The sequence below is a fragment of the Aquarana catesbeiana genome, linkage group LG10 (genome assembly GCF_042186555.1).
Source record: "Aquarana catesbeiana isolate 2022-GZ linkage group LG10, ASM4218655v1, whole genome shotgun sequence".
NCBI classification, from domain to species: domain Eukaryota; kingdom Metazoa; phylum Chordata; class Amphibia; order Anura; family Ranidae; genus Aquarana; species Aquarana catesbeiana.
Window position 1 is genome coordinate 90,632,856 of NC_133333.1, and position 27,676 is coordinate 90,660,531.

Consider the following 27,676-nt stretch of genomic DNA (forward strand, 5'->3'; position numbering starts at 1 on the left):
CAAACATTCTTCCAGAGATGGAGGAGTAATCTCACGCATATACAAGATTCTTAACAAAGCATCTCTGGACCAAAAAACTAGCCCAATGACCAGTTGGGAGATGGAGACTAATCTCACGTTCTCACCCCCAAAGTGGGAAGAGATGTTTGGAAAACATGTATAGAACACAATATCTATGTCTATTCGTGAAACTGCAATTAAATTACATACCAGATGGTATTTGACACCTACTAAGCTTCACACCATGTTCCCAGCTGTATCTCCCCTTTGCTTTCGCAGCTGCCCTGAATCAGGTTCCCTCCTCCAAATTTTTTGGAGCAGCAAACACCTTAAACCAATTTGGCAACAGGCAGCCGCGATGGCATGCACGATAGCTGGTCACTTGCTTACATTGACAGTACAGATATGCATTTTTTTACCACCATCCCAGACGTTCCCGTTCCATGTCAGAGATTGATATACACACTTTTTGTAGCTATTCATTGGGTGACTGCCCTGAATTGGTGTTCCTCCTCTGTATCCTGGTCACAGGTTTTGGCCAGGATGGAGACAATTAAACTCTCTGAACGTATTCATCACACCCTGTATGATACTATTTACCTCTTTGACAGGAAATGGGAGCGCTGGGACGTTCCATTCTGATCCCACTTTGTATTGTGCATCTCACTGAATACAATATTCCCAGAGTTCGGTGTTGAGTTCGGTGTTAAAGACAATATTTCTGTATTGAAACTACATTTGCATCACCTGTGAAGTCTGTATATGTTTTATTTGCTTACCACTACATGTATGTCAATTAATCTTCCAATAAAAACATTTGTAGACAATAAACAACAAGCAGACAGCCGCAAAAACTATCAGGACTTGTAGTTTCCTATTCACAGAGGACTGTGAATGAATTATGTGGAATGACTTGCATTTTGGCCTCCTTGATATATGTGTACAATAATTTGGTGTTTTCTACGATGTATTTTTCTTATAAGTTTCTTATAACTATATTGGTGGCGCTACTGGTGGTAAAGTTACAGCATCAAATTTTATTTGGCCACCAGACTTGTGATGGTTACCAAAAAAGATCCTAATTTGGTAACCACATTGTTTCATTATACTCACAAGTGATTGGCTAGAAATTATACCTTTCTTAAATTGGTCCATTACAAGACTAGCATGCTACGAATTTGCAGAAGAGAACCTGGACATGAATTGGCTAAGGCTAAAATAAAAGAAGCTACTGGATATTGAAGATAAAGAAAAATGTGTGGATAAGTGTGAAACACAAACTCCAAAACCCATGTTGGAGAGATTTATTTTTACCTTTGTGACTGTATTCCCCTCTACTTGTCCTCCTCTCTCCTTATCCATGGCTGTCAATTCCTCTTTCAACTGCGCTGGCTCAGGCCTAGGGTGCAGAACAGGGTTCCAGCCAGGAAAAGCTTCCCTTTGAACCGTCTTAAAGTCAGTGCTGATAATCGTGGACAAAGAAAAAGATAGTTTACAGATACTTGTTGTGCATGCTCATGTTATCCTCCTATATTTACTGTATGCATCTCTCACTTCAGTGCGGAGAATAGTAAGTCAGTCTTTTGGCTCTTTTCAGTAAATGTTTCTTTTAAAACTGAACTCCGGTCAGCCATAAAAACAAATAGTATGTGCCCCCTTGAAGAGCAATGTTGAAATGCTTCCTTAGTCTAGGGGAAGGGCCTTCATTCCTGCACTGTATGTGAAGATACTGAAGGCATGTTCATATTTCAGGAGCAGAAGAGAGCACTGGCTGCTGATAAGTAAACCTCTCCTGTATTAAATATGCATTTAAGCATTGTTATATAGGTAGGAGGAAAAGCGGTGGGTGCTGGTAGGTCACATGCTACTAATATTTTATGGCTTAATGGAGCTCTGAGATAATCAAAGTGCTTTATTCAATAATTATGCACACTTGGTGTACCTGGAAACATAATTTCTATATTATCTGCAGAGAGTATATCACTGCCAAAGATCCAATTAAAAAGCTGCTTTCCGATTATTGCTGAAATTCTTTACAAGCAGCATCATAACACAAATGCCTGTGTGGACTGACACATATTCATGGTCCTATTGAACACAGCTTGGGCCTAAGGTGCATATATGCATCTATACATACTGTATGCCTTCACATCTCTAGTTTCTTACCTATAAAATGGGTTTACTGTCAGGTTATTGGTGGGTGGGGGTGCCAGCTTGCTTGGTTCCACGGGATAGTAGTTGGAGAAGTCACTCTGGTACTTAGTCACAGCCTCTAATGGTGGTCGCTTGATGATGCTTTTTGGCAACGGTTCCTTGGGTTCTTTAATCTTTTCCAATGGCAGAGGATGGTAAGTAGATTGATGTGTTGTCTTCATGTAATGCTCTCCTGGAAGTAAAAACAATTACTGGAACTAATAAAACAATACTAAAAGCTGAAAGTACCCTGTCCATTCAGTAATAATCGCTGTACAAATGAAGAGTTGGTCACCTTTGTTTTTTCTTTTTTTGGGATGTGACCTGCAAAAGCAGATTTTACCAGCAAGCTAACTGAATATGTCCTGCTGCTTACTAGAAGCTGTAGGTTGAGGAAGAACCTTCCATGTTACCTCACAGGGGGGCCCCAAGGGATTTACAATTTTTTTGCAATTATAGATATGAAGAGGAATTTAGATAAATGAATACCAAGACGTAGCACTAGAATGTGATTCCTGCCACTTGCTGGTCATTAAGCTATATTTGTGGAACATGGCAAGGTCTTCATCAATGCTGGTCAAATTTCTATGTGGCTCTATAAACTCTCTTATTAAATCCTAAAAGCCAGAGCAGCTGCTATTGAGAAACTTTTCTTTCATTGGCAATACACTCTTAGTAAATAATGCACTTATTTATTTAAATAGCTGTCCTTCTTATATAGTTAGTCTGGTTGAAAAAAGACACAAGTCCATCTAGTTCAACCAATAACCTTCTTCTTCAGGAAATTGTTAATTCTCTATAAATACAGTACTTTGCAGTAAGATTTTGCATTAAAAAGCATGTTTTATTCAGGAGGGCATGTGAACAAGTGGAGAGCTCATTTAACCACTTGCGGACCACCCGCCGTATAATGTATCATTATACAACGGGTGTTTGATGTCAAATACCGGGGTTATGGCAGCAGATAGCTGCCATAAACCTAGTATCTTTTTAAACAGCGGGCGGTCCGCTTTTTAGATAAAAGTTGTCTCTGCGGCGGATTCCCCACAAGATCCCTTTTATCAGGGGCGGGAGCGGCCCCCCTCCCGCCCTTTCCCGGTGGTCTCTGCCACTTACCAGAGCCGTCAGTAGCGGCAGAGACGATCAGGTCCTTTCCTCTGAGAGACCTGGAGTCGAGTGAGGGAAAGATGATCTCCACTCGGCTCTATACCATTGGATGACGGAAGCTACGCCAAATGTCAGTTCTGCCCAATGGTCTTAAAGGGGGGGGGGGAGTGTAACTGAGATCTGAGGTCTTTTTGACCTCAAAAATCTCACATTAAAAAAGGACCTGTTATGCTTTTTTACTATTACAATTGCGCGGTCGTGCGACGTGGCTCCCAAACAAAATTGACGTCCTTTTTTCCCCACAAATAGAGCTTTCTTTTGGTGGTATTTGGTCATCTCTACGCTTTTTATTTTTTGCGATATAAACAAAAAATTTAGCGTCAATTTTGAAAAAAAACGCATTATTTTTTACTTTTTGCTATGATAAATATCCCCAAAAAATATATAATAAAACATTTTTTTCCTCAGTTTAGGCCGATACGTATTCTTCTACATATTTTTGGGAAAAAGCAATAAGCGTTTGGTTTGCGCAAAAGTTATAGCGTCTACAAAATAGGGGATAGTTTTATGGGATTTTTATTTTAAGTTTTTTTTTTTTTTACTAGTAATGGCGGCGATCTGCGATTTTTTTTCTTTTTATTGGGACTGCGACATTATGGCGGGCACGTCGGACATTTTTGACACATTTTTGGGACCATAGTCATTTATACAGCAATCAGTGCTATACAAATGCATTGATTCCCGTGTAAATGACACTGGCAGTTAAGGGGTTAACCAATAGGGGGCAGTGTAGAGGTTAAGTGTGTCCTAGGGAGTGATTCTAACTGTGGCGGGGGCGTGGCTATATGTAACACGACACTGATCACCACTCCCGATTACAGGTAGCTGTGATCAGTGTCCTGTCACTAGGCAGAACGGGGAAATGCTTGTTTACATTAGCATTTCCCCGTTATTCCTCTCAGTGAGATGATCGCAGGTATCCCCGCGGACATAGAGTCCACGGGACCCGCGATCACACTCGGTCAGCAAGCAGTTAAACCATACATGTGAGGCATTGCCGCTATCGTTAGAGTGAGAGCAATAATTCTAGCAAAAGACCTTCTCTAACTCAAAACTGGTAACCTGTAGAAATTTTTTAAAGTCTCCTATTGAGATTTTTAAGGGTCAATGTTTGTCGCCATTCCACGAGCGGGCGCAATTTTGAAGCATGACATGTTGGGTATCAATTTACTCTGCGTAACATTATCTTTCACAACATTGGGCTAATTTACTGCTGTTTTTATATTTTAATTAAAAAAAGTGTTTTTTTTTTCCAAAAAGATTGCGCTTGTAAGACCGCTGTGCAAATATGGTGTGACACAAAGTATAGCAAAGACCGCCATTTTATTCTCTAGGGTGTCTGAAAAAATATATATAATGTTTGGGGGTTCTAAGTAATTTTCTAGCAAAAAAAAAAATGATTTTAACTTGAAAACAACAGATCTCAAAATCAGGCTCAGTCCTTAGGTTGTTAAAAAATTATTTAGAGTGATATACATTTGAATGACCATGTATTGTAATTAAGTGCAAATATTCTTAACTGTAGTAAAAATGTTATTCCTGCTGAGATCTTCATGGATCATAAATACAGCATGTACATGAGTTATCCTTAAAACCCCCAAAAATCACAATACTAATACTTTGGTATTGTCAGCAGAGAAAGGGAGGTAGTTATGTATAATGGCATTTTCAACATCCCTATTACATGGTTCCTTGTGCAGCAGATCATATGCCTGCTAAATCTAGTGACTAATGGGGACAAGCACAACCAATTCACATTGGAAGGATGCAAGAGAATCCAGGTTTCCTAGATGTTATATGACTAGAAGTAATCAGCACTAACATGCAAAAGTAGATTGGTAGCCACACAGGCCACATTTTTAAATGGTTGTATCAATGTAACTATTTTCACCAAATGGGCACAAAGACAGTGGATGATAATGGTCAACTGGAGAAGTAGAGATGGTAGATTCCTTTAATGGAGACACAGACAGCAATACTAAACTGACAGGTGTTCTAATCCCTCTACTCTAGCCAAAAACTACCATGCAATTTGGTGTGGTGCGGTGCGTTTTTGTTGTGTATGTGCTACTTTTTGTACGGTCTAGTGCAGGGGTCTCAAACTGGCGGCCCTCCAGCCGTTGAGAAACTACAAGTCCCATGAGGTATTGCAAGGCTGACAGTTACAAGCATGACTCCCACAGGCCGCATGATGGGACTTGTAGTTTCACAACAGCTGGAGGGCCACCAGTTTGAGACCCCTGGTCTAGTGCAAATTGCAGACCATTCAAATGAATGGGCTGCCAAATCGCATTGCAGGGGATCACACAGGAATGCGTAACGCGTTCCTGTGTGATTCTGGTGTGAACTACCCCTTAATGATTGTGTATCTGTATGTCTACTTTAATGCCGTTTCTAAAGTAGTATTAAACCCTCAGCATTTACAATCATTTACACAAAAATTAAAAGTCAATAGCTGCATATACTGTAGCTGCTTACTTTAAGGCCCCTTTCACACTAGGGTGGTGGGGGCGTCGGCGGTAAATAGCGCCGCTTTACCGTCATTTTAGCAGCGGTATTCGGCCGCTAGCAGGGCTGTTTTAACACCCATTAGCGGCCGAAAAAAGTTTTAAACCGCCCGCAAAGCGCCGCTACAGCAGCGATATGCTGGCGGTATAGCCGTGCTGCCCCATTGATTTCAATGGGCGGGAGCGGTGAAGAAGCTGTGAATACACCGCTCCTTCACCGCTCCAAAGATGCTGTTTGCAGGAGTTTTTTTCTTCTCCTGCCAGCGCACTGCTCCAGTGTGAAAGCCCTCGGGCTTTCACACTGGAGAAACAGCAGCAGCAGTTTTAGGTCGGTTTGCAGGCAGTATTTTTAGCGCAATAACGCCTGCAAACCGCCCCAGTGTGAAAGGGGCCTAAGAGACACTTACCAGTCCAGGAGTCCAGCGCTGTCATCACCCAGACCAGTTTTTCACCAGCCTTTGTGGAGCCCCAGCAAGGCCATCTTGTTTGTGGGAAGCTAGCTGTGACTTCCTGCTGTTTCACAGCTGGCTCCCCACTTTGCATGCATGAGACCCGCTCCCAGAAAGAAAACAAATTTGCAATGTTGAGAGAGGAGAAATTCTTATCCCAGCAGTTTACAACTTCCAGTGCTGCTGGCTCCTGCTCGCTCAGTGATGCTTTCCTGAATGCCTGGTCTTCATAAGAAAGAATCAGCAGTGGACAGTGCAGCCTTGAGTCAGTCTGTTCACTTAGAGAAGGGAAGGAGGAAAGAGGGAGGAGCCATCCTAGACTATAGGTCTGTGTGTTTCTATAGATGCACACAGACATTAGACATTGTAAGAGAAAGGAGCCACACTAAAACAGGAAACCTGGGGCAGTGGCCATGGTATCAGCTTTATGTGGATGTAAACCCAATGTCATCCTTTCTAAACTACTGCCATAGGGGTTATCTATAAGGATATACATGCCTCCTGCATGTAACTTTACCTGTCAAATGTCTCCCCTCTGTCTGTTATTAGAGCTGAAAAACTGCATATTCTGTGGGTGGGTCTGTTGTCTGGAGCTCGGTGGGTGGAGTCATGTCAGTAGACTACCCGCCCACCTCTACACTCCCCTTGTCAATATGCATTTTCTCTGTGTATTTCTAACTGAACTTCTGCTATGATCTCTAACATCCAGTGAAAAGACAGGAAAGTAACCACATGACTTCAGCATGCCAAATCATGCTGAGGTGTGGAACAGCCAATCCTTGCAGAGCTGCTGAAGAAAGGAGCGGGAGGGAATTAAAAAATAATGCATGTCTTAGGCTAGTGCACGAGATGTAAATCACTCACAGCAAGGGGGAGGATTTTACAAAGTTTTTCTCTGTTTGTCAAGTTTTATCTCACTGAACAATAAAAGAGGATTGCTCAGAGCTGGATTAACTCTTTGTGGCAAGACTGGGCTCAAATGATAGGAAATCTTATACTCTACATTATGACATAAAAAAAAAAAAAATGGCGGGTTAAATATAATTTTAAGGTCGTACTTGAAACTTTTGGTTGTGTCCTTTACCTTCCATGGTCAGGTGATCATGTGAAGCTTTCACTGGCTCTACTCTCTTCGTCTTTTTTTCTACAAAATGCTCTTGGGTTGTAGTTTTCATGTCACACACATCACCAGGGAAGAGAACAGCTCCTGTCAAACATGGAGAAGATGCACAGTAGTATATAGATTTCAGAAATAACATTTTTTAAGTTTCTTCTTGGACCATATTGCTTAGCTTTGGCAAAATAAGGTATAATTAAATATTTAGTGCATTGTCAAGAAATCTTGACGAGCCCTTTGTGATTGCTGCAGGATAATTGGCATGTAGCTTTAGTCTCCCTGGATTCTCCTGTTCATCGATTGCTTGTTTGTGTAGTGTTCCGTAGAATAATTCTGCAGTAATAATATACATGTTCCTGTACATTATATACAATGCAGCCTGCTTCCACAGCAGAACAATCAGGGGTTTTACACCGGCAGATACTGTACAGGGGTCTGCGTAATTAAAGTTTTATTAAATATGTGATTGGATGGCTTGGTGAATGTAAGTGTGGCATATAAAACTGCAATCCTCTCTACAGAATGATTGTTATAATATTGAAGGGTGAAGACAACATAATTATCAAGTTGCTATCTGTTCCCTGTGACATCACCAGTATTTCTCACTCCTTCCTGAAGTGACAGAAATGGTGACAAATTCATGCTTCATTCTACTCTTGTAATGTGACATTGAAATTCGAAGACTTCAAATTTGGATTTTTAGGTGTATATTTCTAGTTAATCAAATGTTAGTAGTGCTTCCCTGAAGATTTTCCAATCTACCTGGAAACTTTAACGATCGTTTCATATACAGCGTAGAGAATGCCAACTAAAATGTATATGTATTCATTACATAATTCTGGAAATAATGTGTCATACAGAATACAAACAATTGCTATTAATTCATAATTGTATAGTTCCCAACATTTAATGTACAGTATATTGCAATGGTTGATGACAAACATCAATTAATGCAGGTATGGCAGGGCCATAAACATAATAAAGTGGCCTCATGGAATTGTGAGCCCTGGCACCGGGGTTGCCACCTCATCCTTTTAAAACCAAACACTTTTTGATTACACAAGTTCTGTGGCTGAGCTGTTTAAAGTGGTAACTAAACTCACTTGGTGCCTTATCTGCATTAAATTAGCCTCAGAACCTTTGCAATTCATATGTATTTGGCTTTGAGGGATGAGGTGGCAACCCTACCTGGCACCCCTTTTTAAATTTAAATAATTGTTTAGCTGTTGATAAGGTTTTTTGGTGCAGGGCAGTTTATGGCTCTCCTTTATCTGTTTCAGGTTCTCCTTCCCTTTATCCAGGCAGATTCTAAGCTAGCAGCTGTCTAACCAAATCTGCTTGTTGCCCACCACTCTAGGATAGGTCAGTGATCTCCGAAGGGAAACTTACCTTTATAATGTCTGCCTCCTGAGATGATTTTCAGCAATTAGATCTTCAATCAAGACCAGCTGTTCCACCCGCCCTGCCCTTAGTTGTGGCTATCCTTTGTTGGGGGTATTGTCGCCCACTACTGTGGGTGGCTAGTGTGATTCAGGACTTTAATGGACTGCTACGTTCTGCTTGAGTCTTGTTGACTGAGGATTGATGTTTTTTATTTGTTTCAAATATTATCGATTTTTATTATGGTTATTTACGAGGTGGTATCAAAACGTTTCAAGACTAGTTTTATAACACGCCAACAGATGGCAGCACAAGGCTGCATGCACAGTCACAGGGAGCACCGACCTTCATAAGTCAGTGTCCCAAAAAACATTGTGCTGTGTACATCAGAAGCTGTGCAACTGGTGCTATTCTTTTTTTTTTTATAATTCCTTTATTTTCATGAAAAGTGCGTTTTCACAATCAACACATATAGCAGAGATACATGACAAGAATCAAACAAGGAGATCAAACGTGGTCATTAGATGAGGAAAACATATAGGTACTCTGGCATTGCACAGTAAGTAAGGCACATGAAAAAGAAAACCACGGTATAGGGATAATATCAATGTGCGAGGACGGGGAGGCATCCTGACAATTATTTGCTTGACCCAAAACTGGTAATAACGTATACAAAGCTATAAAACACAATGACATTTTATAGATTTTTTTTTTTTTTTTTTATTATTATTTGCTTGGGAAGCAAGGCAACCCAAGGGCCAGGTGGGCTCAAACATGGGACACATGAAATATGTAATGCACATCAGGATATTCACAGTATCTGACCAAACAGCCCATGATTGGGTAAGAGTTATGGGGAGGAGTTGAGTGCCAGGGGGGGGGGGTAAAGGGTCAGACAACTTTAAGAATGTGAAAGGGACAAGGACCCGGGAGAGAGGGGGGAAAGGCAAGGGGTAGGAAGGGGAGATGAGAGGGGGGAGCAAGGTGGAGTGCAAGAGTGGAAAGCAGGAAATAGAAGAGAAGTAAAGTAAGGTAGCGCCCCTCAGCTAGGGAGCGGAACAAGCCCAGAGGGTCAGCCAGATTGTACAACCTCTCGGAGTTAGGCGTCCATGTATATAAAATGTTGCCAGGGTCTCCAGGTCTCCCAAAAGGTCTCCTCCCTGTTATGCAAGGTGGCAGTGAGATCCTCCATGTCTCTTAATTCGTTCACTTTAGAAAACCACAGGGACTTCGCCGGCGGGTTCTCCGGTCTCCAACAGAGGGGGATGCATGCCTTGGCAGCATTCAGTAGCTGGATGGTAAGAAAGCTCTTGTATTTCTTGATGGGTCATTCTGAGAGGTGAAGCAGGCAGGCCGCGGGGTTCCCCTCCAGAGAGACATCAGTCAGGTGTTTGATCATGCGGGTCACCCCAAGCCAGAAAGGAGAGAGTCTGGGACAGGCCCAAAAGACGTGCAGCATCGTCCCCTCTGCAGTGCCACAACACCAGCAGAGGCTAGAGACCCGCAGGGAGAAGTGGTGCAGAGTGGTGGGTACTCTATACCATCTTGTCATAATTTTGTAGCAGGTCTCCTGAACTCTGGTGGCTATAGAGGATTTCTGAGCAAAGTGGAGAATCTTCTCCCTCTGGGAGTCACTGAATTGAATGTCGAGTTCTGTTTCCCACTTAGAGAGGAATGGAGGAATGAACCCTACTTCTGGTCGAGTCAAGGAGGAGTAGAGCGAGAGACAATGCCGCACTGGCTCCCCGCGATGACAGATGTGTTCTAGTTCAGTAAGTGGGTGGGAGATGCCCGGGTTCCGCAGGCATCTGCGCAGAAAGTTGCGCAGCTGTAAGCCGCTCCAGAAGTCCAGAGGGGGATCCGTAGCAGACACCCCAGCTTCAGAGGAGAGTTGGCCGTTGGGCCCCAAAAAGTCATGCAAACAGGACCTACCGCCTGCTGCCAGTTGCTTGAGGTGAGGGTTCTGAAGGTCAGGTGTAAATTCCGGGTTACCCAGAACCGGTACCATAGGGCAGGGTAGCAGGGACACCGAGGAATGCCAAAAGGCATCTCTGGCCACTGATAGTGTGCTACCTAGTGTGGGGTGGTCAGCGAGGTCCCTCGGTAGAGGTTTGATGATCCAGGGCCAGGTCTTGGCCGTATCTCCAGAATCCTCCATTTCCATGGCCACCCAGTGCTTTGCCCCTGCGTGGCAATGCCAGTCTACCAGCCTTGTGAGGTGTGCCACCCTATAATAGGCTTTCATGTCCGGGAGGCCAACCCCACCCCTACTTTTCGCAAGGTGGAGTAGTTGAAGCCTAATGCGTGGTTTGCGAAAGGACCAGACGAAATCGCGAAACATAGAATCAATTGTTTGAAGAACACCAGGGGTAGACGGATAGGAAGCACCTGCAGAATGTACAGAACCCTCGGCAATAAGGTCATCTTAAGAGCACTGCAACGACCAAACCACGTCAGCGTGGTGCACTGGGGGGTGCAAGTAAATCAAGGGCGCCCTGGGCGGGTGACAAATTTTAGGCTTAGGACTTAGATAGGTACTCCGCACCGTAACCCAGAGCACCAAGACCGAGGATCTATTTGTATGCCTGTGAAGAAGCTGCATTGAAAACAAAAAATAGCAAAACACAGTACAGTAGGGGAAACAGAGGCAATGTATGCAGCTTAGATATCACCCACTCCTATTATAAGCTATTAAGAACCACCAGGTAAGCCCCAGTCTCTGTTTATTGATCAGAGGGCATCAGCTCGGGCATGCCAGGGGGGTTGGAGGGGGACCAATGGCCTTGGAATTAACATATAAGACAGGGCCCCCTAGGAGCCAAACCAGTGGGGGGGGGTCAGTGTGACCAAGGGCCAGTAATAGCCGGCAGAGGCCAGGAGTGGTGGAGCCTGACGCCTGCCCACGAGTCTTCAAGCAGACACACCCATCTCCCATGTCGCCAACCCAAGGGCAGGTGCGCAGGGGGGAGCGGTGCACCGAACAGGGCAATAAAGCGCCACCTAAGGCCTGATGCCATAGGCAGTGAAATAATATACAAACAATAAACAAATTCCTCTAAGTGCTGTAGAGGGGGCCCCCCAGGGAACAAATGGTCCGTGGGAATTATTGTGCATTAGGGACAATCGGGGACAGGCGGAAGCACCCATCAAGGCAGTCCCAGAGGGTCAAAGTAAATAAGATCCAAATGCTTCAGGAACCAGGGGAGCTGATGAGATAGCCCAGGAAAGGGCCACCAGGACAACAATCGTTCTGTCTTAGCAGTCACCAGGGTAGAGTGAGGGATCAGGCCTCAGAGGACATCGGATGGGGTCTGGCAGACTCACGGCTAGGAGCGCAAGAGCGGGGTCGACTAACCCATTGCGGCCTAAGCAAGGGGAGGCCAAGCGCCTCCTGGGATAGCAGGTATTCAAACCAATTGAGCACACTCACGGCAGGCTTGTCCAGGAAGCTGAACAGGTCCGGGAGTTGGTCCGGTGAGCGGAGGTGGAATTCGGCACCCTGCTTCCGTACAATTAGGTGGAAAGGGTGGCCCCAGCAGTATGTGGCTTCGGCTTCACAGATCACTTCGAAGAGGGGTAGCATGAGCACTCGCATGGCTCTCGTTTGCCTGGAGATGTCAGGGTAGATCCGGATAAGGGCTCCATCAAAGTCAATCGGGCCCTTCTCCCAGGCCAGGCGAAGAATCTCTTCCTTTATAGTGAAGAAATGCACCCTGCAAAGGATATCTCGTGGGAGCAGGACCCTGCGATGATATGGGGGGTGCCCGGGGCCCCGGTAAGCGATGAACCCTGTCAAGCTCTAACTCTGAGGTCGGCGGCTTACCCAGAATCTGGTTCAGGATGGCCGCCACAGGTCCCGTGGTGGCTTCAGGGATGCCACGCAGACGCAGGTTGTTCTGCCTGCTCCTATTCTCCCCGTCTTCAAGCCTTAGTTGGACTTCCACAAGATGGGGGCAGAATGCTCGTTGCTCTGTCTCCAGGGAGGTGATGCGTGCATCGGTGGCGGAGGTGGAGGACTCCAGGACGCAGGACGGTGACCCTCTCCTCCACCGTATCTACCTGCTGGCGCAGATCACGCAGATCCCTTGAAAGAGCATTTACAATGGAGGCCGCCATTTCTTGCAGGTCTTGTTTGGTGGGCAGACCTGCCACAATGTCCCGGAGGGAGCCCTCCGCATGGTCGCCTGTTCCCCTAGCTTGGTCAGAACCAGGCTGTGAGTCTGAGCATGGGATTGCAGGAGACGGTATGGGGGAGAGCAATCTGACAGTTTGTGCAGTCAAGTTGCCGCCTGCAACAGCTCCCGCCTGTGCGCCCTTCTTACTATATGTGGCGGTGCTCGTCGGAGGGACTCGTGGCGGCGCAATTTTGGCTGGAGCAGCGGGGGAAGAAGCGGCGTGTTGCTGCAAGAAATATTGGGTGATTTCGGGACCCCTCTGTGCCCCCGTGTCTGGTGGATGCTTACGGTCCCCTGGCATGAAATATCGGCTTTCTCTGACAGTCCAACGGGTGTTTCTAAGGACTCTCCCGTACAGAGCTCCAGGACGAGCGTCCTCACACTTCTATTGCTAAGCCACGCCCCCAACTGGTGCTATTCTGAACATGTGCAATATCATATCTGCTATTTCATCATGGACAGCAAGTTAGAACAAACAGAAAGCTGCAATGAGTCACAAATTGCTCTATAAAGAATTGCATGCAATTTGAACAGGAATGCGGTGCGATTCCTGTCTATATCGCATGCCATTTCCCCCACCGCTCCTGTGTGTGTGATAGAAAGGGAAGAGTGCCATCTAGTGGGCAGTTTATTACAAATGATAGAACTCACATTAATACATAGTTGGTCAAATACAAAATCTGCATTGGTGTCCCAGTCCCACCGATGATAGAAAATCACGGCTGCTGGAGGAGAATTTCCAGGACCCCGTGGGTATAGGGCGGAAGTGAGGTCAGCTTGGGGGTGGACCACAAATACATCTCCTCCAGCCCTGCGGAGTTCTAACATTTTGAATAAACTGCCCACTAGATGGCGCTTTTTCCTTTCTATATACACACACAAACACACACGAGCGGTGAGGGAAATCGCATATGATTACGGACAGCAATTGCACCACATTCCTGTTCAAATCGTATGTGATTCTTTGCAGTGCTATTTGTGCCCATTCATATTGTATTGACGCAAATCGCACCGCAAAATATCGGTTTTGGTACCGGGAGCATTTTCACGAGTACGTGTACTTGTGAAATGCTTGGTATCAGTGCATCCTTACAATATGATTCTGTTGTCTAGTAGGGCTTTGCAAATCTCAGCAATTAATAGATATACAAATCCTTTGGCAGGTAAAACATATCATATATATATATATATATATATATATATATATATATATATATATATAATTTTTTTTTTTTTTTTTTTTTTTCAACTGTGCATTTAGCTATGTACAGGTGAGGACTTGGATGCTTTGGTCTGGTTGGCAAACACAGCCAAGGGGCCCTTTCATGATAGATTTCTGTGGACTCTAGAAAAAGTATGAACATGTTCCAGCATTAGTTTATTTAAGGTTCTCAGTATGGTCACATAAAATTTCAGAGCAACAAATGAAATCTGTTCCTTAAGATTTCTTTTATCAGGTGCTGTGATTGCAGGTCTGAATTGGAAGCAGATAACAATCAAAGAATCACTGTATGTGGGTCCTACACTGATTGTTGTCTAAATGAGGGAGTATCTCAGGGCCACCAGACCAACATATCTTAACAGTACTGGTCCAGGAGGCAACTGGCCCCAACACCCCAGCCCAGTCATCCCCTGGCTGTGTGCCTGGTGTTCAGCTTTAGATTTTTGTATAGAGGTTTATCTTATGTGGTACCTGCTAGAGTTGGTAGTTCTCCATATTGTGGTTGGCGCTCTGTCTTCCATTGTTTAAATTGATCCCTGTTTGTGGTGGTATGGTGTGAACTTGCAGGAGGTGGAGGGTGCAGGTTGTCTGGTGGACGTGTAGGCATAGTTCTTTCTGCCTCCTTTGGAGGATAGTGTAGTCCATAAACAGTCTGTTTTAACAGGGATTCCTCTGGGCTCTGGTAATACCCCTCCTGTTGATGTAGTATTGAAAGAACTGTAAACTTCATAGAATATATGCATGTCCATAGTAAAGTACCCTTTACCAGTGCCACTTTTTATATTTTTCTGAACAGATCATTGAAATTACCTACCCTTGGAAAACAAATGGTCTTCTCTATTTACCTGTAAACTCAGTATACCTGTATAGTGAAAGCTATATCAAATGTCTCCTCCAAAAGTTTGCAGTTTCATTGTTGTGGATTTGTAGTGGCGAGTCAATGGGGCTAACACAAAAAGCTGCTAATAATTTTAGATTAACAGATTAATAGTGCAGTCTAAAATCAGATTTTTGCTTTTCCTTCCCTTTCTATGTCTAAGAACTGACTTTCTACATTTACTGTATAGTATAGTATTATACAATGCTTTATGCCATGTCAAGTTTACGTTTTGTAATATGCCTTGTTTCACGTTATGTCTGACTCACTCCATCATCTTCTCTTGCTTATTAAGCCCCGGTTCACACAGGGGCGACTTGGCCGCCTGACAAGTCGCGTCCCGTTCTGTACTATGGAACCGTTCTAATAGGAGCGACGCAAGTCGCTCCGACGTAGAAAAAGGTTCCTATACTATTTTTGGGGTGACTTCAGGTGACTTGCATTGACTTCTATACAGAAGTCGTTTTGCAAGTCGGCGCTGAAGTCGTGTGCAGGTCGCCTTGGTGAGTTGGCCTGCAAGTCGTGTTGCCCCTGTGTGAACCAGTAGTTAGTAACATAACTACTCCACAAATAAAAACTACAGTATCCCCACTGAGCAAATTGCTGGAGTCACTATGCAGAAAGGAAACCGCTCAGCACAGGACCTGGAAGATATCAGAAATCACTGTAAGTAGAGGTGACTACTACAGTGATTTTCACCTTCTACAATGGTCCCTCAGGTATGAGATGCACATACTAACATTAGTCCAAGCTGGATCAATGTAACTATGCAATAAGACATCAGATTTAAGGAAGCTATCATATTTCCAAAATTTTTGGAAGCTATCATATTTCCAAAATTTTTCTATATATATTTTGCTGGCATCGATAGGTACTAATACCACAGATTCTTCACCAGCCCCACCAAGCAACCTTTCAAAAAATATTACAATAGGCTAATACCTAGAACACAGGAGAAATAAAACATTACAACCACCCACTGTTTAGGTGTTTATTTTCCTAATTACTGAATCTCTAGTCAATAACAATTCTTTAATTAATAATGAAATGGATTGATTGATTGATTGACATACTTACAGGAGGAACACATAATTTGGGTCTTGCTTCAAGTGGTCTTGGTACAAATTCTGCTCTCTGAGTAGTGGCCAAGTTCATAGGAGGCAGGTTACGGGGTACAGGGGTATGAGGTGGTCTCTTACTGCTCCTAGGGGCCACATCTGTGTTGGGAATAACAGATAATAAGTACACACAAAACCTAAAAATATTAGAATATTTTTAACTATCTTGGTGTATTTCTTTTTTTTTTTAAAGAATTTTTATTGCGCACATATCAGAATAAGCATACATTACAGTAGTTAGGATTACAAAATCCAACAGAAAATAGAAATTACATATCCATTACATCACTATCACACATATCCACCTTTTCTGTATGTGCCACATGGATTTCCATTCCCATTCTACTTTTGTAATATATGTGCATTTTTTTTAAAAAAGGAAAACAAAAACAAAAACACAAGAGGAAACTTCCCATAACATTAAAACAAGACCCATTCCCCCCTAAGATGTCCGCATTTGGTGTTCAAAGACTCTATGCTCTACCTCCGTAAGAGGAGAAAACCTCTCCTATCCTCCCGTCATCTTCGAATTGACAACAAAAGAACCCAACAGCCCTTACTGTCCAGTATTCAGTGGTTTTTCCTCCTCCAGCGTGTTTTTCGAATCCACCCATCTAAACCAAACCTTCCTAAACTTCTTGGGAGCTCCCCTAGCTTCATAGGTCATCTTGTACATCAGCACATCCGCATATACTATTTTTATCCACATTCCCAGTGTCAACTGTTCCTCATGAATCCAGCGTCTGGCAATAAGTTTCCGCACCTCAAAGTATAGGATCCTAAGGAACAATTTAGTACATGTGTTCATCTCCTCCTGGTCAAAGACCCCTAGGAGACATTGTAAGGGTGAGCAAATGTTAGGTAAAGCAAATTTATCAGAAATAAATTCGGTTACCTGTGACCACCATGGCCTCACCTTTTTGCATTCCCGTACCATGTGTAGGAAAGTGCCGTCCTCCTCCCTACATTTGTGACAGACAGCTGTTTCCTTTCTTTGCATTTTGTAAAGTCTAACAGGAGTATAATACTGCTGATGAAGATACCGAAACTGAATCATTTTGTCCGTAGATGAAATAACAGACACCAAATACGTGTCCAGTACCTCCTGCCACTGCTCCTCTGACAACTCCGGGACAACCTCTACCCACCTCTCCTTAGCCCTAGCCGTTACTATCTTTATCCCTATGTTGGTGTATTTCTTATTACTAAGTGATTTCTCTTTACTTCCTGTCCCATGGACATGTCCCTGAAGAATGACAAGTGTACCGACACAGGGGTTTACTAACCATGGTTGGTGACACCTGGTCTGGTCCCCTTTACCCTAGCACCTGATGGAACTTTAAGGGTGGATAGATCTTTTGCCAGTTATAGAGTAGTTAAGGAATGATAAACAGGGAAGGGTTAAAAGACAATATAGGCATAAGTATGTGTATAATCTGCAGTTAAAGATGGTAGCTAGCAGTTCCATATGGAGTAACTTTAAAGGGAGAGGAAAGGAAATGGAGAAAGGAAAAGAGATCTAGTACTTATAGGACTTGATGCAATAATAAATATGGATTAATGATATGTAAGTATGTGTGCATTCAATAGGAGAATAATTTGGATTATTGCAGTATGCTGGGTTCATTTAAAAAAAAAAAAAAATGTTTCTTCTTCCCTCGTTTTTTTTTTTTTTTTTTTTTACATTTTTTTATTTGTAAATTGAATTTGAATGTATTTAATTTCTTAGGAATTGTAACTGAAAAATATTGTTGACAGATAAACTTAAGATAATGTAAATAAGAACAAAGATTGTATCTTTTTTTAAAATTCTAAATATATAGCTTCAGAAAGATTATTTTCTGTGCCTCTTATTATAAGTGTCCCCCATGACGTTATTTATAGGAGTCTCTATAACAGGATAAAAACTTGGAAAATGAAGGAGTTCCTCAGGGTAGAAGGCTCCACTGAACCTATAGGACATTTATTAACCAATGCTGTTTTTTCACCAAACATTCACCGGTGGTGAATAAGTCACTGCCATTATAAACTTATGCACCAGGAAGATTCATCTGCAGAGACTGGTAAATGTAGATTGACTGCTTTCTAAATATGCCCTTAGGTGTTGTGTATGTCTGGCATGGAGAGACTTTTCTCAAAAGAATTTGCTGTCTCAGCTGGTGGTGTGCAGTATTAACTATTGATTACACACTCTATTCTAAGACTGACCAGTCTTGGAAAACAGATATTTCTTCAGTTAGAAAAGTATAGTATGTGCTGCTCAACCTAAAGCCTAACTCTAGGTTTTTGTGACTTTAATAAGTTAATTTGGACCAAGCTGGTCCAAACAAACAATGTGCTTCAAACAGATGAACCCGCTGGGAGTGCAGTATAAACTTTATGTAGCATGAACTACAAATAGTATTTAGCGCTGTGTTCTGGCAACAGTATGGGGATTTCCTGACCCATTTCTGAAACAAAATTGAATTGAGCTGTGCATTGCTTAGCCATTTACAGGAAGCCTTGTATTTTATAAATGAATACAGAGCTTCCTCTGATTGGCTGTGGTAAAGCGGCGGGTGGATGATGTCATTAACTCCACTAAAGTCAATCAGAGGAAGCCTTTTGTTCATTCATAACACTACAGCACTTCCTGTGAATGGCTGAGTAGTGCTCAGCCCAACTCATTTTTTTCCCTGGAGTTAAAGGGGTTGTAAAGGCAATTTAAAAAAAACAAAAACAAACATGTTATACTTTCCTCCACTGTGCAGCTCGTTTTGCACAGAGTGGCCCCGAACCTGGTCTTCTGGGGTCCTTCGGCGGCTGTCTCAGCTCCTCCCTGCAAGAACTGACCACCTTCATGCGAGCTCTCTCGCATGGTGGTTAGTTTGTGCTGGCGCGCTCCTGTGATACAGCCGGCGGCTATAGCCACTCACTGTATCACTCAGCCCCGCCCCCCGGCGCACCGCGTCATTGGATATGATTGACAGCAGCGCGAGCCAATGGCTGCGCTGCTTTCAATCCATCCACTCTAGCCAATCAACAGCCAGGCTGAGCGGCAAAGAGGACATCAGGGGCGAGCGCAGCAGGTGAACGGGCTCAGGTAAATAAAACGAGGAGGCTGGGGGGGCTGGTATTGTCAGATGTTTTTTCATAGGATGCATTAAGGTGAAAAAACGCGAACCTTTACAACCCCTTTAAGCTTTAATGCCAAAGTCCTCACAACATTTACAATGCAGTTAATAATTATAACGTGCAACTGAAAGATATTTACTTTAAACTGTCAGACTATTAATCCATACACTTAACATGATCAGCTACACAAACAATATAGATATAAATGCTCAGATTACATATATTTGACATCAAGTACTTTACAGAAAGTCATCACTCACGCCGTGGTGCATTAAAGGTGGCCTTATAGTGGGTGATATAACAATCTCTGTTCGTCTCTCTTCGCTGAACTCTTTGTGGTTTCTTGCAGCCTTTATGATGTTTATGTCGCCTGTAAATAGACCAATATTTTCTTCAGTAACTTTTAAAAATAATAAATGAAATTTGCAACTAACAAGCAGAAATATACACCAGATCCCATTTGGTAATAAAATGTTACTCCGAAATTTCATATTCCTGGTATGTGTCTGTGATACCATGTACTTGTGTTAAAAAAAAAAAAAAATCCTGTTCTCTTTGTATTGCTTCCTTTGTGTGAAATTCCCCGGTGAACCTGCCAGTCCTCCTGCTCTCCTGTTTGCCAGGGCATGGAAGCACATCCATCCCAGTGCGGTCAATGGTCAGTTTACTTATTGGCGCACAGCCTACATGTAATCCACAGCTCAGACTTGTGCTCAACCCCCCCCCCCCCCCCCACAGCCATTCTCTGGGAAGATCAATGTACTGTTGTTTTCTGCCTCATACTGGCATTCCCCTCTGCACAGTTCTTCAAAGTATGCTTCTGTCTGTGCAGTTTACACTGAACTGGGCTTGTGCTACATTCAAACGCCTGCTGACAGGTCTCCACCTCCTCTAGTTTCTTTCTGCCATCTTTTCAGGATTTTCTTCTACAAATGATGTCTTATTTCTTTGCTCATTGGGCAGCCAATGATGGTGTAACCCTTGCACATATGTGTATGGAAGTGACACTATCCTTGCTTCATTTGTAAGATGTTGAGAGTGAACACTACAATGTACATCCACTGTAGGAAATATGTGTACAACAAAAAACTGCTATTTTGGAAGAAGAAACATGTAAATTAGGCATATTTATAAGGCTGCATTCACACCTGTGTAATGCCTGAGCGTACAGAAAATTGCGTGATTTTGCATGCATTCACAAAATGCACAAAAGTGTATATAACATGCTTGAATCGCCATTTCATCTTAATGGCACCCCAAATGTGGCATGCAAGACATGCGGTTGAAATGAATGGGCTGCTCTTTGCACAAAGTGCAAGAAGACACAAAAGACATGCAAAAATGTGCAAATGTGCGGTGCGCAATAGCAGTGTGAGTGGGTGCATAAATGAGTACTAAAATCACATTCATTACATTAGGTATTCATAAAAGTGAAATGGAGCAAGTGTCATGTTTAGCACAACTGATAAATGGCCGAAGAGGGGAGGGGGTAATGATGTTGTTAGAGGGTTATGTCACGATATAATGGGAGTAAATATGAGCATTAAACTTTAGATTTAAGTAGTGTGAGATTGGGGTGATTAAGCTCAAGTAGCAGGTGCATTTACAATGAGCTGCGCCAGTCTAAACTGTAGTTTTAGGGCTTGGCAGCCCACTTTTATTGAGTAAAGGAAAAGTTCACTTATACGCCAATTGCCCACGCAGGGGTTTCTTCCACAAAACATGAACATAAATACTAAGCCACCTGGCTTACGTGTTGGCAGCACTGCTGCTCCTCTTACCAGTCCTTTGACTGTGTCATTCAGCTCTCTCGCACACTTGACTCTCTAGCCTTCAGTTGCAGTGCCCTGCTGCATGGCTCACCTCTGGCCTAGGGTTTGGGGTTCTCCTGACACCCCTGATAGGAGCTGACTTAAATCCTGGAAACCGAGACCTGCTGGCTTGTGGCTGGGTCCTCTGACCCCTTGATGAGACCCCTGTCCTGTGGCTTTTGGCTGGGACCCCCTTACCCCGGGTGAGACCTTCCGTCTCCAAACTGTAAGCTGTCTCCAAAAATTACAGCTTTGAGCAATTCTCAGACCTAACTATATAATGACCCTGCACACCTGTGTAGTGAGCCAGGTTGCAGGCGTCTAGCAAAACCTGGACCCAGGATGGAATGTTCCGATTCAGAACTACCGGATCTGGAGAGATGCTATTTCTGAACATTGCATTAATCCTTACTGAGACTCCTGGGTCACTTTTTCCTATAAATTTATAACGACAGAGCCTCTCTCTGTCACAATAGCTTAAAAATGAATTCTGAGTATGGATATTTTATACAGTTTGGGCCAATGTAACTATGTGTAGCAGGTGCCGCTCATCCCGCCCTCAGCCCAGCACCGCCAGCTGGCCAACGCCGGGACTGACACAAACACTGAAGGCTCCCTGAGAGAGAGAGCGTGCCTCCCGGCGCTCGCAGGGGACATAGCCGCCTGCTGTGCCCCCAGGCTGTCTCAATGGCAGAGGAGGAGGGCCAATGGAACTCTAGAACTGCTGCAGCGGGGAACTCTGGGACATGTAGTCTCCAACACAGATGGCCTCAATGTAAAAGTCCCTGAGGGCAATTAGTCCACATAGGTGAAAAAACAAGTGTTTGAATGGAATCCAAAATGTAGGGTAAGTCCTTATGGCATCAGCAAGGATCGCATAGGGATCACGTGTGTAGAAGTGATAACCACCATCAGCTTTGAGAAGGCTCACCAAAACGTGTGGACTCAGTAAAGCGTATGCACAATGAGTCGACAAGGCTTGAGGTGTATATACGTCAATAAAATGGAGCTTCCACACCACTTAATCCTGGCCACAATAGGAGATGATCGCTCCATCCCTAATAGGGCTCAATGTTGTAATAACTGGTCAGGACTGGCAGCATGTCCATGAATAAAAAGCGCTTAGAGGAGTAACGCAGTCAAAGTAACGCAATGGCATCAGCAGGGCTCGTCACAATGCGTTTTGTCTAAACAGGCATCATCTGGGGTAGCCAGATGATGTCTGTTTAGACATGGCTTAGAGGAATATTCAATGATAGTCAAAGTAATGCAATGGCATCAGCAGGGCTTGTCCCGAAGCGTTTCGTCTAAACAGACATCATCTGGGGTAGACCCCCAGCTGATCTCTGTTACACAAATGAATTTACATTTCTAGCTATTACAGTTCACCTTCACCATCACAGGGGCGAGCTCTCCGATTCAAACACCCTCACATGTGCTTTCTCTACCCTGATGCAGTAGCTCTGACCTCAGCATTTGGGTGCTTGCACGGTCTTTTAGGAACACCCTTCGCAACATACTAGGAGTTTTCCAGTCAGGCTTCATGAAGTATGTAAATGGTCTACACCTATAGTAAGGGCATTGTTCAACTTTGGTCAAAGTTGCATAGTTTTTCTTTTTCTCTCTTTATTTGCATAGGCAGTTTTTTGGTAAAGGTGCACATAAGCTGGCCATACATTATACAACTTTCTTATTCACTTTCCCTTAGATTCACCTTCAACTCCAACTCCACCTCCCTCTCCAAGGGCCTGTCTGATTGCATACAAATTGAATGTGTTTAGGTTTGACCTTTGACCTCATACTACTGTATATGGTTTTGGAAAATTTACAAGAAAGTTATATAATGTATGGCCAATGTAACCCTGTTTTAAATTATTTTACTGTGCAGACATTGTATAACAACAACAAAAAGATTTGTACATCTATCATAAAAGATATTAAATCAGGAGGAGTTGAAATACAGAAATTTTAGAAAAGGCAAAAACAACATCTACTGTATTGTCATTCTAAATAAAAAGATCTGCCATAATATGGCCAACCCCCGGGGTGGTTTAAAATAGGTATTTTATATCTATTACTTCGTTATTATCTAAGTGAATGAAAATACAACTCAACTTCACCTAATAGACAAGTAATCAAATTCATATTATAAGAAAGAACACTAAAGAATGCTGTATTCAGGATCTTATGTCATTCAATAAACTTGAATGCATTGATTGAATGTGAAGACAGAATGTTATCCTCTCCACCATTATGGTGTAAATTGTAAAGCATACAAAACAAGATATAAAAAAAAAAAAAAATCGTATGTCTTGTGTTTTCTTATCTCACCCACAGTCGCACAGCTCACAGATACAGGACACTGCTGGGGCATCCATCTTCTGAAGTCCACTTTTAGAGAACGCCCCATCCCTGTTTTGTGTTGCCATGGTCCCTTGGACTTCTCTTGTCTTCTATGTTTGGAATGTGAAAGCCGGTTTTACCAGAACTGATTGAGCCATTGTGTGTCTGGAAGCCTGTGGTTTGTGTACCTGACAACCTTTCAGCAAGTTGTGACGCAGCACAGTTGGACCAGGTTCACACACAATGAGTCAGGGAAGGAGCAGTGTTTGGCCAGCAGGGCATAGAGATGGAATCACATTCTATTATATTGCTTTGCAGGAACTAAATATTTCGAATAATGTTTGCAAAGGAATCTTAACCTGTGCGGCGCTAGTGTAATGTATAATACAGAAAAATATAAAATGCATGCTGCACTTTGCTTATTGTACCATCATAAGATCACCATACAGCGGTATTAAACCAAAAAACAAAAATGCAATATATCATAGCTTACCAATTCTTAGATGTGATGGCTGCATTTGTTTTTTAGGCTTTTCCCCTATATTTTTACTTTATTGTGTCTAGTAACACACTTTCCGTCCTCTTCACTCTATGGAGGAGTAACAGAGCCACCCTTGGACAGCAGTGTTGTCAGTCTGGAGAGAGGGGAGTGTCAGACTAGTACATTGGGATGGACTTGACTGTCAAATTTAAGCCGTATTAAACCCAAAACCAATAATGAGAGTAACACATAGGATAAAAAATAATAATGTCCCCTGTAGACATCATAGTATCAGGAAATACTTGTAAACAGTGAGTGAATAATGTAAACACACAATAGATAAAAAAAATTGTTTTATTTTTATTTTTTTAGATTTTGGGGCCAATTGAAACTCATTCTCCACCATACAGTCCTTTTTCTCCTTGGGGTCCCTTGACATCATATAACCTGCTCTATTTGTTAGACTCCATATACTCTATACTGTAAGTCCAGTATATTATGACTTTGAGAACTTTGTTAAGGGCAGCAATGTATGTTTGTTTTTTTATATTTGTATACTCACTATATCTCTGTTTTAGTGTTTTCCTGATCTGTTGTCCAAGGGCAAAATTCCCCTAAGGAAGACCATTAAGGTCGAAATGCGTTGGGCCTTTTGGAATTGTACAATCAGAAACATTGCTATATGGTGTACTCTCTTTTTTTCTTATTGCGTGTTTACATTGTTCACTTTGTTTACAAGTATTTCCTGATATTATGATGTCTACAGGGAATATTTTAAACACTTTCAAATAAAAATATAATTTTATTTTATCCTATGTGTTACTCTCCTTTGGTGTCATAAGGCTCCGGTGCTTTTTATTCCCCATTTCCCTCATGGATTTTTCTTCTGTAGATATTGTGGGGCTGACACCCACCATTGGTATGTTTTCTAGCTGCATTTAAGGACACATTTATAATAATGTAATATATTGCAGCTTACCAATCATTAGATGTGGTAGCTGCATTTGTTTTCTTTTTTAGGCTTTCTTCCCTCTGTTCTTACCTGGGGATCTGGCCAGTAATGCACCTCCTGTATTGGAGAGCCTCCACTGGACGAAGGAGCAATAGATACACCTTTGGAGAGCAGCACTGCAGTCTTTGGGGGAGGGGAGTATTAGATGGACTAGCAGATTTAAATACACTAACAAACTGAAGCCAAACTCCAACTAACATTTTATAAGCAGTTACAGCAAACTGTTTTGTTCTTTTTGGGATAAAGGATTTACCCAAATAAATAAAAAAAATGATCATTGTAAGCACCCTTGCTAGTGTTAAATGGTTTGTCTCATCCCTGTAACTGATGCGTCTGCTAGAGAGCTTGTTGTTTTGAAAAACGACAGACTGACTGGATGGCTAAAGCTTAAAAAAGAAATCCAATGCAGCCGTCACATCTAAGAATTGGTAAGCTGCAATATAATAAATATTTGCTTTTGGGTTCAATACTGCTTTAAAGCTGAGCACCAGCTAACACCTTTTAAGCAGCATCAGCTTTATTTTTCCCTTTGGAGTAAATGTTTTATACACATTAATAAAATATGATCATTGTAAGTACCCCTGTCAATGTATGTAGAACTAAAAGCAAAAAATTGCCAGCAGATAGGCTGTTTATTGCACAAGAGACAATCCCTGGAATTAATAAAGATTGGGGCACACAGATATTGTAAGAGTGTCTTGTGTGCACCAAATTCATGTACCTGTCTTGAGCTTTCACTTCAATTTGACAGAAAATGTGCCACTTTTAGAATGCATGCAAGACACTTTTACAAAACCTGACTGCAGTCCCTCTCTATACACCCAAAGAGAGTTGGTCTTAATTAGCTCCACTTTTGTAAGATGTGAACTGTCAGTGGCACATTTTAGGACTATTTGTACTTAGCGCACAAGTCGCTGTCAAAACCAAAAGTGTCGCAGATGCTTCATGAATTTGGCGCAATACATTAACAAGGATTAATGCCAGATAAGTGGCGCAGCAGCTTTATTGAATTTCCTCTGCAATAAAACAAAAACTTACCTACCTGTTCACCAGAACATATACAGTGGGGAAAATTATTATTTGATCCCCTGCAGATTCTGTAAGTTTGCCTACTTACAAAGAAATGAAGGGTCTATAATTTATTTTAAAAAAGTGCGTTTTAAATGATAGAGACAAAATATCAAATCCAGAAAAAACACATGATACAAATGTTATATATTAAGTTGCAGTTCAGGGAGTAAAACAAGTATTTGATCCCCAAACAAAACATGACTTACCAATTGGAGAAACACTTGTTGGCAAGCACAGAGGTAAGACATTTCTTGTAGTTGGTTAACGGGTTTGCACACATCTCAGGAGGAATTTTGGTTCACTCTTCATTACAGATCTTCTCTAAATCCTTAAAGTGTTTGGAACCCTAAAAAAAAAAAAAATTGAGATCAAAGCACATTAAACAGAACAATACCTGGCTGATCCTGCCACTTCCTGTGTCCCCCTCTGTGAGCTGACCATGATAATCAGAGCTGCTGAGCCCTGACCACTGCGGACAGCTTATGTCCCTCCGTCATTTGCAGCCCTCCTCTGTCCTCCTCACCCCCTCCCTCCCTGCCTGTCAGCTCCTGCGTCTGTGTCTCTGTCTCCGCCCCCCACTATTATTAGTAGAAATAAAATATTAGAAATGGTCACTGCCAGCCCCTCTATTATAGCTAACCATACCACACTGTATAAATGTTTTATTAACATGAGGCATGTAAATACCTTTTTAGGGCTATGTTCAGGCCGGTCACATGACTTGTGGCCGCTCTACACCTCCAATCGAGGGCTACAGCAGTAGGGGCTGAGCGGCCACATGACCTTCCTGGCTGATGTCAGAGGGAGATCTGGGCCCCTCCTGCAGTAGCTCTGGATCAGAGGTGTAGTGCGGCCACGAGTCACGTGACCGGCCTGAAGATTGCTCTTATACAGTGTGGTATGCCTAGCTATAATAGAGGGGCTGGCAATGATTTACAGGTAACAACCACTTTAAGGTTTCTTGGCTGTCACTTGGCAACTCAAAGTTTTAGCTCCCTCCATAAATTGTCAATAGGTTTAAGGTCTGGAGACTGGCTAGACCACTCCATGACCTTAATGTGCTTCCCCTCAATACGGCAAAGTCAGCCTGTACCTTTAGCAGAGAAACAGCCCCAAAGCATAATGTTTCCACCTCCATGTTTGACTGTAGGGATGGTGTTCTTAGGGTCAAAGTCAGCATTTTTCTTCCTCCAAACATGACGAGTCGAATTAATGCTAAAAAGCTCAATTTTGGTCCCATCTGGCCACAGCACTTTCTCCCAATCCTTCTTTGAATCATTTAAGTGGGCAAACTTCAGATGGGCCTGTACATGTGCCTTCTTGAGGAGAGAGGACCTTGCGGGCGCTGCAGGATTTTAATCCAAGGTGGCGTATTGTTACCAATGGTTTGTTTGGTGACTGTGGTCTCAACTGCCTTGAGATCATTCACAAGCTCCTCCTGTGTAGTTCTGGGCTGATCCCTAAGTTTTCTCATGATCATCCTTACCCCATGAGGCGAAATCTTGCATGGAGCTCCAGACCAAGGGTGATTGATGGTTATTATGTATTTCTTCCATTTGCGAATAATTGCTCCAACAGTTGTCTCTTTCTCACCAAGCATCTTACTGATGGTCTTGTAGTACATTCCAGCCTTGTGCAG

The 27,676-nt window shown here is 42.8% G+C and overlaps 1 protein-coding gene across 3 annotated transcripts in view; it reads right to left on the reverse strand.

Moving 5' to 3' along the window:
* Positions 1–24,114, reverse strand: part of LOC141110786 (uncharacterized) — a 57,860-nt gene extending 33,746 nt beyond the window's left edge. The window contains exons 1-7 of one of the 3 annotated variants that reach the window (XM_073602398.1): positions 23,967–24,114; positions 19,580–19,689; positions 16,165–16,304; positions 14,682–14,904; positions 7,401–7,523; positions 2,167–2,386; positions 1,315–1,462 (exon numbers count right to left, since the gene is read on the reverse strand). In XM_073602398.1, coding sequence (XP_073458499.1) covers positions 1,315–1,462; positions 2,167–2,386; positions 7,401–7,523; positions 14,682–14,904; positions 16,165–16,242 — 792 coding nt within the window. In that variant the 5' untranslated portion in view covers positions 16,243–16,304; positions 19,580–19,689; positions 23,967–24,114. Of the gene's footprint in view, positions 1–1,314; positions 1,463–2,166; positions 2,387–7,400; positions 7,524–14,681; positions 14,905–16,164; positions 16,305–19,579; positions 19,690–23,461; positions 23,689–23,966 lie in introns of those variants that run through there. The other 2 variants (XM_073602397.1, XM_073602396.1) reach the window with 2 other exon arrangements.
* Between the last annotated feature and the right edge of the window lie 3,562 nt (positions 24,115–27,676).